An 11,424-nucleotide genomic window follows, 5' to 3' on the forward strand; every position below is an offset into this window, starting at 1 on the left:
TAGAAAATACCACAAATGGCGCGGTAAACGCCATCTGTAGTACGATGCTACATTTTAGGATTACGTATGCTCCAACAAGGTCCATTTAAATATATGGATATCTTCTTGCTGAAACGAATCCCGGCGTAGCTAACCTCAACGTGATAGGCACGTTACCATAATCGAATAAAATGAGTCGAATTCTATTATATGTAGTAGCAGTACGCTATTGGGTAGTAACCTAAGTTGCTAATTCACGCACAGGACCGGGTTCAGATTGCAAATTGTAGTAATTTCCTTAAAACAAATTAGCCCTTAACCACGCTGGTAAATTTGTCGTGCGATTGTTTATGTTTATCTTCGACATTCGATAATTGGAAATGTTTACATGTTCCATTCATGTATCTGCAGAGGTTTTGTCGCAGTACGTTATTGGGTAGACACCTATGTTGCTAATTCACGCACAGGACCGGCTTCGGTATTGTGATTTTATTAAAATAGAAATTGGACCTTAACCACGCTGGTAAATTCGTTGTGCGATTGTTATTGCATCTAGTTTACACCCTCCAAAGATCGGCACTTATTTCTATTAAACCCTTTAATTATAACAATAAGAACTGTCTTAGGACTGATGACCTTATGATGATGATGATGAAGAACTGTAGAAGTGCCGGTCACAACTTAATAGTCAAGTTGGTCAACTGATATTAATTAAGTTGTGTGTGACCCCCTTTATATCATTTCACCTTATGTACATTCTTCATAAGTATAATTAGTAGCTGTTTAATTCAAAACTGACCTGGTTCACATTTCAGAGCTTCTCTACTCCATTTACCATCCATTTGACAAACCATTTGCTTATTATTTTCCTGACTACTGCCAGCTGGTACGTAAAAGGGCTTGCATCCGTACTTCGCGATAGTTCCTACAGATGCTGGCTTATTACATGGAACCAACCCTTGTTTTGGTCCTTCTTTACTTTCGCAAATAATATTTAAACGTTCAGAAAACACAGGAGGGCATGATATGTTTTCTTTAACTGGACACATAAAAATAATAAAAAAACCGATAAAAAACTCTTTTAAAGGGTAATTTTTTTTTTATTTCACCTTTTCTAACCCATTAGGTTCAAGCCAATTTTGATTTATATGATATAAAAGCACTGAAAAGTGTCGGAAGGTGACATGTGTTTTCTCGAAAATGTGTTTTTGCGAAATCAAAAGAAATGATTCATAATTTCGGTTCTATCTTAACCAACTTTTTATAAATTGGACAAGCAAAATTTAAGTCAATTTTAATTTATATGATATTCTAATTGGTTATGCATTTCTTATAAACAAATAAAAGCTACTTTGGAATTTTATGATTTGCTTTGTATTTTATTTCCTTTTTTTTTAATGTGTCCAATCCCAATGTCCAAGATCCGCCACTACCCATGCGAAACTTTATGATTTTATTGGAAATAAAGATAATAATAATTTAACAAATTTTTTCTTACGATTTTGTAATAATGGTAGGTTGAGTGAGTTTCGCTCTTAATTTTATTTGTTTGATAGATATTTTGTATGGATAGAGAGAAGGAGGTAAATGGAAATGTATTATTGTATAGCAGCTGTCCACGCGGACGCATCGCTCACTCAAGTAGGAGAGAGACAGATGTCGAACGCTGCCGAACGCGGAGGCCGATTGTGCCTCTTTGTCGCTCGTTCCGCGCTCTCGCTTGCACTTCAAGCCTTAAATGGAACGCCTCAGAGCGAGGTAACGCCGCATGAGTCATGTTTTTTCGAGCGTGCAGCCGGCTGCATCGAATTATAAGACGTTGTCACGTCAAAAAACTGCTATTCTGAAGGGATAGAAAAAAATCGGGGTTGACACGTATTTAGGGCATTAACGCAAACGGAGCCGCGGGTAAAATTTAATATTTTAATAAGTATATCAAAGACGTACCTAATGGAAATTGGTAAATGTTACAACATATATCGCTTGTTAATTAAAAAAAACTTATTAGTATAATTTTGTCACCTTAGCACCAGACTTTTAGTGTTTATAAAGATTATAGCCTCGTTTCAGTGCCTTCAACTCAGCCCATTCGTTGAAAATAAGTCAAATGGGAATTAAAATTTCATTAGTTTAATAATGTTTGAACGAAATATAATGTTGTTTCAGACGTTGGGTAGAATGGTGTGTAAGGAAAAACCCGCTAGAACGACGACATGAACCTAACGGTGCTGGGTACCCGGCAAAACCACTATTCGGTACATCTCTACTTATGTTATAGGAAATATGTACATGGTTCCACGCCTATGTATTACATTAGTAAACTATTAAATTGACTAATTTTCACCTTTATCGCAATTTTTCCCGCAGTTTTTCATTTTACAGACAATTTCTGTTTCGTCAGAGCCATCTACGCAATCTTTGAAACCGTTACAAAGAGCGTCCATGTGAACACAGCCGCCATGATTGCAATGAAATGCGTCATCGGGACATAAATCGTCTTCACATAACACCTCATTTTCATCAGACTTGTCCAAGCAATGCGAAACCCCATCGCATATGTTTTCCGAAGAAATGCATTCTCCAGAGGTGCATTTGAATTCGTTCATTCTAAATACGTAGTAAATAAAAAAAATCATTTTTTCATGTGTTCTGTTGTTTTCTTAACAAAGAGATTTAACTTAATAATAAATAAATATTTACAGGGTGGTTCACAAAGAATAGGACGTAAGCAAGCTTCCATGCGAGCTTATTAGAAATTTCTTCAGTTTTAAAAGTTGAGATCATTAATTGGGACTTTCAAAATTGGCATAGTCTGCAATAAAACTGTCGCATTTACTTTCTTCTTTCAACTTATTAACTAGACTAGAGCGGTTGCTGACAACACGCCTACTTTTACTCACGGCAGACGTTGTGGGGAATATGGTAAACATAGAAAAGAGATGTCAGGTAGGAATTGCAGCGAACACTAATAAAGAAAAAGGAATAAGATTACACCAATTGCTGTGTAACAGAAAGAGATGCAGACAAGCGGAATAGGAGCTTATTGTCGTCATCGGACTTTAATAAAAAAATTAGAACGTGTAATTATACAACACAATACTGAAATGAAACTTCTTCAAACACACAAACATATCGGGATAGGGGATAAGGAATTGGTATAATGGTATTATTTGTACACTATGCTTCGCACGGGTGCAATGCTGATAGTAAATATACTATAGAATGTCTTTATATACAACAATCACAGCTTTTTTTGTCATTAGACAACCGCTATGTCCCTGCATTTTAAGTCTGTAATATCTTCGAAAATATTAATTTAAATTACATGCTGTAAAGGGCCATATTGATCTATATTAAATTCACAATGATAAGAAATAGTTATTGTGGGTTATCCGTAAGAGATAGACATATACCATCGCGGACTTTTTTGTAGACCTTTTTAAGGTGTACAATAGTGTAGTACATTATTTCGATCTATCTCGTAGGGTTCAGCCAACGTTTGCAATGTAAACGCAAAAAAATGTATTTATTTACATTACAAACCTCAAAAATTATCAGTGTTTCTCTTCTATAAGATGCATGTATTATACATATAAACCTTCCTCATGAATTACTCTATCTATTAAAAAAACCGCATTAAAATCAGTTGCGTAGTTTTAAAGATCTAAGCATATATAGGGACAGACAGCGGGGGAAATGCGTTGCATGATTTCGATACATAGCCACTCGCATGAAACGAACTTACCCTATCGTGCCTAAAGAAGTTTCACTTCAAAAAAAGTTCAACAATTTAGGAAAACAAAGACGCTTGTTTAAAATTGTAATTTCAGCCAGGGAGTTATAAAGCCGATCCTGATCTTTTGCGTACCTAAGCAAGATCTAACTGCTGCAGCGCTTACTATTATTCGGTTATCTCTTTTCACTTTGTCTGCCTTTTCATGAATCATTTCCTAACTTAACAAGGACGTGTTTAAAACGCAGCAAATTACTAAAATACCAAGCGGAAAAAAAACAGAGAGGGTACGTCCATTCTAACTGATAATTTATTGCGGAGTTTGCCAATTTTAATCGTCCCAACTATAGGAGAACTGTCGGCACTTAATATACAGGGCAGCCAAATAATCATGTGCGTAGCAAGAAATTTCTTTTAAGGGAGGGGGCAGATTTTCAATAGCAGTAAGTTTATATAGATTTAATGCATTTGGTTTCTATGTCTTTAAACTTGTGCTGATATTCTCACTCGTCAGATCCTTTTTCCAAGGAGGGGGGTAATGAGCTCCCATGTCCCAACCTATCTACGCCTATGTAAATAATAACTATAGTATAGTCGAAATAAGAAGACAAAATCCCCAATAAATAATGCACACTAAAGGCATATCGTTTTTCTCGTTCTTACAAACGGAAGATATCCTGTCTTTATGAGTTTGTTTTAGGAAATTTATAACAATATTTTGTCAATTTTTAACATAACATCTTTTCAACAATTATGTTAATAAGTAACTGCTATTTTGAAATCTAGGATCCACCGTTACTCCGTATAATTTATGCACCACCCTGTATATCATTTTTTATATGTTAATTTGATGTTATCTTGTAAACACATATGTTCTATTTTACAATTTTATTTAATTTTTTTAACAACAATATTTGAACGAGCGAATATAAAGATAGGAGATGAAAAATTAGAAAAAGTGGCTGATTTTAGGTATCTAGGAAGTCAGATAAGTCTGGACGGAAGGAGTAGTAGGGCTATAAAGCTGAGGATAGGGCAGGGTCGAATCTCGTGAACGATTCATTTAGAAATTTGAAAAAGATTGTTAAAGGTGTATGTTTAGAGCTCGGCGCTGTACAGGTGCGAAACATGGACGGTGAGCGCTGCGGAAAAGAAAAGATTAGAAGCGTTCGAAATGTGATGTTACAGGCGAATGAGGTTACCGTAGATAGAGACGATTAGAAATGAAACGATATTAGAAAGAATAAGAGAACAGAGGACTCTATGGAAGTCAATAACAAATAGGCGAAATAGGTTGGTCGGACATCTTCTCAGGCATGAAGGTCTAGTCAGAAACATATTAGAGGCAGAAACGGGAGCTAGGAGGGGTAGAGGTAGACCTAGATTAGATTACTGTTCGCAAATAGTTAAAGATGGAGATTGTTCTAGTTTTAGGGAAATGCGAAGATTAGCTCAGGATATGAAAGAGTGGAGGTGCGTGCCCAACCAGTCTTAGAACTGACGACCTTATGAAGATGATGATGAACAATATTTCAAGCCTTATACCTATGTACCTATTATTTTATACCTATAATTAGCTTTAAAATACCAAAAACTAGAAAAAATTCAAACCCGATGTTTTACACCAGGATTATATAAGGAAAAGTGTATAAAACAAACTCGAGCCTAAAGGTGCGTGATTGTTTAGAGCATAAACCCATAAGACATGTTTTTTTATTATAAAACGAATGCTTCAAATTTACCATAAAGAAGTTGCTTATGAGACACGTAGGTATGAAAAATACTAACTAAATGAGCCCCGATACGTCAAAATCGGCTCAATAGTTTTCAGCAAATAGCAAAAAACCGCTAAAACTGTAATGGGGTTAAACCAATTTTGACGCATCTGGGTACATCTAATTAGTACTTTTCATACCTACGATTTTTATCACTTTTTTACCTTAAACATTAAGCTTGTTTTTTATAAGCAAAAAAACACATCACACACATCTTATGAGTTGATGACCTCTTTAAAGTATCATGTGGGTTTGTTCTATCCACTTTGTCCTAGATGACCGTGGTGTAAAAAATCTAATTTGCTTGATCTATTTGCCTGTACTTCGAAAATCAATTTTGTTATTGTTTTACGTTTATAACATTTTTAATTATTAATAATGGTTAATAATATGAAAAATCATTTCCAATTTTCCATCAACTACATACTACTTCAGGTTATTAAGGGAAAATTTTTGTTGCTGTTGTCACACCCTCGCCGGGACTCGAACCCGAGGCCTTTGGCTTTACGCACCAATGCTATGACCTCTAAGCTACGAGAGATAACAACAGCAACCACGACAAATCGACCCTACCGGGTTCGATTCCCGGCGGGGTATGACAACAGCAACATAAATTTTCTCTCAATAACCTAAGGTAGTTTAGTAGTGAATGGAAAATTAAAAATGAATTTTCACGCTAATATTTTACGTTCAATTGTAAAACAGGCCTTATATTACGTAACTGTTAACTTTTAAAATTTTTGTGATTAATTTTATACCAGACTGTTTACAATTGGTTTCATGATATTTTTCCAACTTTTTTTAAAACTAAAATACCGGTATGCAAGGGAGAAAAAAGTAGGGAAATAGCGAATATATAGATAGGAGACGAAAAATTAGAAGAAGTTGCCGATTATAGGGAATTAGGATGTCAGATAAGTCAGGACGGAAGGAGCAGTAGGGATATAAAGCATAAGATAACGCAGGGTCGAGTCGCTTTCAGTAAAAAGAAGTCATTTCTATGCTTCCGAACGGTTAATTTAGAAATTTGAAAAAGATTGTTAAAAGTGTATGTTTGGAGCGCGGTGCTGTATGGGTGCGAAACATGGACGGTGGGCGCGGTGGAAAACAAAAGGTTGGAAGCGTTCGAAATGTGCTGTTACAGGCTACTGATGAGGATACCGTGAATAGAGAAGGTTAGAAATGATGAGGTATTAGAAAAAATAGGAGAACAGAGGATTCTATGGAAGTCAATAAGAAATAGGCGAGATACATTGGTAGAATACCTTCTCAGACATGAAGGTCTAGTCAGAGAAATATTAGAAGCAGAAACAGTAGTTAGGAGGAATAAAGGTAGACCTAGATTAGATTTCTGATGTTCACAAATAGTTAAGGATGTGGGATGTTCTAGTTTTAGACAAATGCGAAGATTTGCCCTGGGTGGGACAGGGTGGAGGTGCGTGTCCAACCAGTTTTAGGACTGACGACCTTATGATGATGATGATGAAATTATAGTTTATAGCTTACCCGCAAATATGTAATTTACCAGAACAGTTATTTTCATCTGAATCATCTACGCAATCAGATTTACCATCGCAAAGTTTTTCTTTACCAATACAAGCGCCATAAAAGCATCTTGTCATGCTAGGTGGACAACTATAAAAAGACAGTGTTCGTCTTAATTTTAAATGTTACACACAGTGACAATCACCAATATGAAAAAGTTATTGTTGGATGCGTTTGAAAGAGAAAATATGGAAATATGGAAAACAAAAAAGAATTGGCCTACCCCAGCGTAAACTGGTACAGATGCAACGTATATTTTAAAGAAAAACCTACGGATAAATTGCTCAAAAGTCATAGGTAGTCCTTATTCTGAATCTTTGTGGAGCTTATAATAAAATGATATACACCTACCCCTTCTTTGTTTTATATATCTATATCATACTTACATTATATGAAAACACAATTTCATTGTCTCATCTGAACCATCGACGCAATGTTTTATACCATCGCAAACATTTTCTAGTTCAATAATATCGCCATTAACGCACACGAAATTTTCTTTGTCTTTTGCAAGGCTTGTAAATACTAAAATGACGTTTTTTTTTACTTATTTAAAATTCTATTAATAGCACAATATTCACCTGCATTAATAAGCAAAAGCATCAACGATATCAAATAGAAGAAAAAGAGCATCATTTTTTTTCTGACCGTTTTCTTTATATTTAGGTATACCTTTTTACTTATATATATATACAGTAACCGTTTCCTATTATTTGAGTTATAATAGTTATGTTAATTTATTTGCGTAAAATAGTTGTAAACATTAGGTTCACAAAGAGCGAATTTTATATGCACCTGAACGTTTTTTTAGTTTTTTTAATTCACCGGAAATACGATACAATTTTATAAATAGTATAGTATAGCGTATAACACGCTTTTTATTTACAAACAGTAGCTACACATATCATTTAACGTAAAAAAAAACATTTAATTTTATTTTTATTTTGAGCTTAACCGCGAGTCCATTCCTGATCTTTTCTCTATTACCTTAATGTCTTTTTCGAATTGTACTTTACAAATTCTTTTGCCACTTTCCCTTTGACTTTTGCCCAAATCATCTCGATCGGATTTAAATCGCGATGGTAAGATGAAGGGGAAGGTCGTGTCCTTCCAATATTTGATTAAATTTGTAGCGAATATCTTTTTCCTTGTTTTGTTTTATGAGTTTGTATAATTGGGGTTGTTTTTCTTGAATTTGAATTTGGAACAGGATCAACTTGAATATTACAGTATAGAACCAGAGCATTGTCGGCAACAATAACTGAATTAGGTGGTAAATTAGGTATTTATTTTTCCCTAAGACATTTTTTTATAATTAGAACTGTTCATTACATCATTTTTATAGCCTGACTTAAAAATTAATAAACAGTTTGAAATAAACCCTTTTTCACTACCAACATGAGCGATTATTATCGATTTTTGTTCATTGGATGTATATTATTCGATATCAGCCCGCGATTATTTATCTTATTCCTTGACTTTGAAACACTATGTTCGCTGTGTACCAAAATACAGAACAAGGAATGGGCTCATCGGGACCCACCACCACCGAAAAAATTCACAATGCAATCTTAATTGGGTAGTTAATGTAATCCGTGTTTTGGGATTTTGAAGGTGAGCTATTGGTAGATTTCCTGCAGAAAGGGACCACAATTATATGTACTTATTAAAAACCACGTCAGTTGATAAAAGAAAAACATCAGGAAAATTTCCGCAACGGTGTTCTTTTGCATCAGGATAACGCACCCATTCAAACGATATGATATTCGTGAAAAAAAAAGGTAATTTAATGCTTGAACATCGATGGTAAAAAAGTGTTGACCTTAATGGACATAATGTTGAAAAATAAATATAAAATATTTCTAATTTTTATAAGCATATCCACATACCAAATTTTACTGGAATCGTGCTGAACGTGTTAAGAGTGAACGAGGAAAAACAATTTTTTTGTACTCTTAGCGCCCTCTTGCGGATCAATTTGGAATGTAGGTTTGTTCTATTACTTTATTATAAACCCAGAAATCTGCGGTTGTTGTACAGCTTACATGCAGCGTTACTCTAGTGTCAAAAATAGTTCACGCTAAACATGGTAGGTGGCGACGTTTGCAGCGTTTAAAAATTTTGTAAAATGGGTTGCATAAGAAACAACATACGCTCATTAAAAATATTATAATTTTAATTTGTATACCCTATGAATTAGGGAATGAATCTATTATCTATGTAACTTACTTTAGTAACTTGTACGATACATTCCATACCTACATCAATTTCCTACACATAAGAAAAACAGCATACGCTCATTAAAAATATTATAATTTTTATTTGTATACCCTATGTATATCTATTATCTATGTAACTTACTTTAATAACTTGTACGATACTTTCCATACCTACGTCAATTTCCTACAATTTCAAGTCCACGACATGAAATTTAATGTTATTACTTCAAATTACTGTTATCTCAAGGAATTGTTGGGATATCGAATACCAGAAAATATACAAAAAAAAGATCATTTTTTTGAGCTTTGTCATTTTTTATTACAAATCAGCATTTAAAAATAAAAACGTACAAAAAAATGAATTATCTCAAAAACTTAAGAAATATGTTAAACTCAACTATAGTGGTGTGATGAAACATATTTAATATTTGAGAATCAAAACAGTAAATATTTCAACAACATATTTTGTTAATACCTCGACAATTGTTTCGACTAACAAGTATAAATTTTCAAAAGTACATTCACAATACTAGTACTTCTTAGTCGAAACAATTGTCGAGTGATTAATAAAATATATTGTTGAAATATCTACTGTTTTGATTCTCAAATACTAAATAGATATCGGCTGGGATACTACATGCCAAAATCGATCGCAAATTATCTCTACTTTAATCCCTCCAAAGGAATACACAGAATTTCCTGTGACCCTGTGTATACACGGAACTGTGCGATACCCTCCACAAATCTATTACAATAATATAATCTACTTATTTACTCTTAGTTTCCAAAACTTATGTGGAATAATAAGTTTAAATTACTTAAATTTACTTCCAATTATATTTTGTAGGATAATAAGATATAATTTGTGAATTATATTAACTAAAATCCCAAATTCAACACAAAAGCGTATAAAACTCTAAAGCGCGTTTCGACACTCATAACCCACCCTCAACGTCAACTATAGTTGAATATAATAAATATGATGTGTAGCTTTAATTATCTATGAGCTTTAATTGTCAGCAGTACACAATTAACATCAGCGAACTCGACATCTACTTAAGATGTAACTTTGTCTATGTAGGCAACTGTACTTGCTGAAACACTACAAAGATCCATTTACACGTTTGTTCTTTTGTATTGTATCCCTACATAAACTGATAGAAATTGTATAATACTGCAATATCATAACTATTACTACTCACTTACCTCTCATTTAATTTATTGCAATTGTAAACAACAGGCTTCGTAATCATACGAACACATCCTTATCACTTACTATTTAGTCACTATAATTACACCACAACCACACAACACAGTAATTGCTATTATTTATATAGCATATCAATTAATTCGTATTTAATTTAATATTATATTTAATTTACCGTATAATAAGCACAGCGAAACGAAAACATGTTTTACTTAAACTACAACATACTGAACATCGTAATTCGACCTGTGACCTCTTCAAAGTCGTTGCCTGTCTCTTTTTATCAGTATTTATAAATAGCTTTTAGATAAACTACGACTTTTTCTGAGCTGCACGTAAAATAAAGAAAACGAACTATAATAAATAAAAATTAACAGAATTAAATTTATCGTCGTGGATATGCTACATGAATCATTTTATACAAAAGATTTAATAATTTCTTTCTTATCTTTCTTTGTAATTCTGATAAATATCCTTTATTTAAACTTAATTAGGTTAGCTGCTTTTTCAAATTTTTAATTTTTCAACCCTAACTCAGTAACTCCTCCCCTCCGTTCATACTTAAAGACTTGTTTAGTGTTCTACAAGGTCAAAGTTCTACCGCTTCGACCGACCAAACAAACAAAAGTATACAAATGCAAAACAGAAAATAAAATATATTATTACCAAAGGAATTTAAAACCTACGTAATGTGTAGTAATAAGCCCAAACGCCCATAAGCGTTTTGTAAAGCGCCTAGGAGTGTCACAAAATATCTGAATATGTTAGTCTTCAGACATTATGTAAAATTTCTGCTGTATCAAGGAAAACAGTACATGCACTTTGTACGTTCTGTTAAGTAAATATATGTTTATCTATATATTTTATTATATCTTAAAAAACAATTAAATTTTGTACAATAAGTAAATGTTTTATTTTTTTATACATGCTCTACGATAAAATGTATAAGTAATACTACTGTACTTG

General features: G+C 33.4%; 1 protein-coding gene across 4 annotated transcripts in view; it reads right to left on the reverse strand.

The window, feature by feature from the left end:
- Window positions 1-10,803, reverse strand: part of LOC108736357 (putative vitellogenin receptor) — a 24,534-nt gene extending 13,731 nt beyond the window's left edge. For 2 of the 4 annotated variants that reach the window (XM_018468755.1, XM_018468752.1), the window contains exons 1-5: window positions 7,614-8,914; window positions 7,419-7,557; window positions 6,994-7,122; window positions 2,324-2,586; window positions 779-1,018 (exon numbers count right to left, since the gene is read on the reverse strand). In XM_018468755.1, the coding sequence (XP_018324257.1) occupies window positions 779-1,018; window positions 2,324-2,586; window positions 6,994-7,122; window positions 7,419-7,557; window positions 7,614-7,668 (826 nt within the window). In that variant the 5' untranslated portion in view covers window positions 7,669-8,914. Of the gene's footprint in view, window positions 1-778; window positions 1,019-2,323; window positions 2,587-6,993; window positions 7,123-7,418; window positions 7,558-7,613; window positions 8,915-10,457 lie in introns of those variants that run through there. The other 2 variants (XM_018468753.1, XM_018468754.1) reach the window with 2 other exon arrangements.
- Between the last annotated feature and the right edge of the window lie 621 nt (window positions 10,804-11,424).

Source organism: Agrilus planipennis, unplaced genomic scaffold, assembly GCF_000699045.2.
Source record: "Agrilus planipennis isolate EAB-ADULT unplaced genomic scaffold, Apla_2.0 scaffold64, whole genome shotgun sequence".
In the NCBI taxonomy this organism is placed as follows: domain Eukaryota; kingdom Metazoa; phylum Arthropoda; class Insecta; order Coleoptera; family Buprestidae; genus Agrilus; species Agrilus planipennis.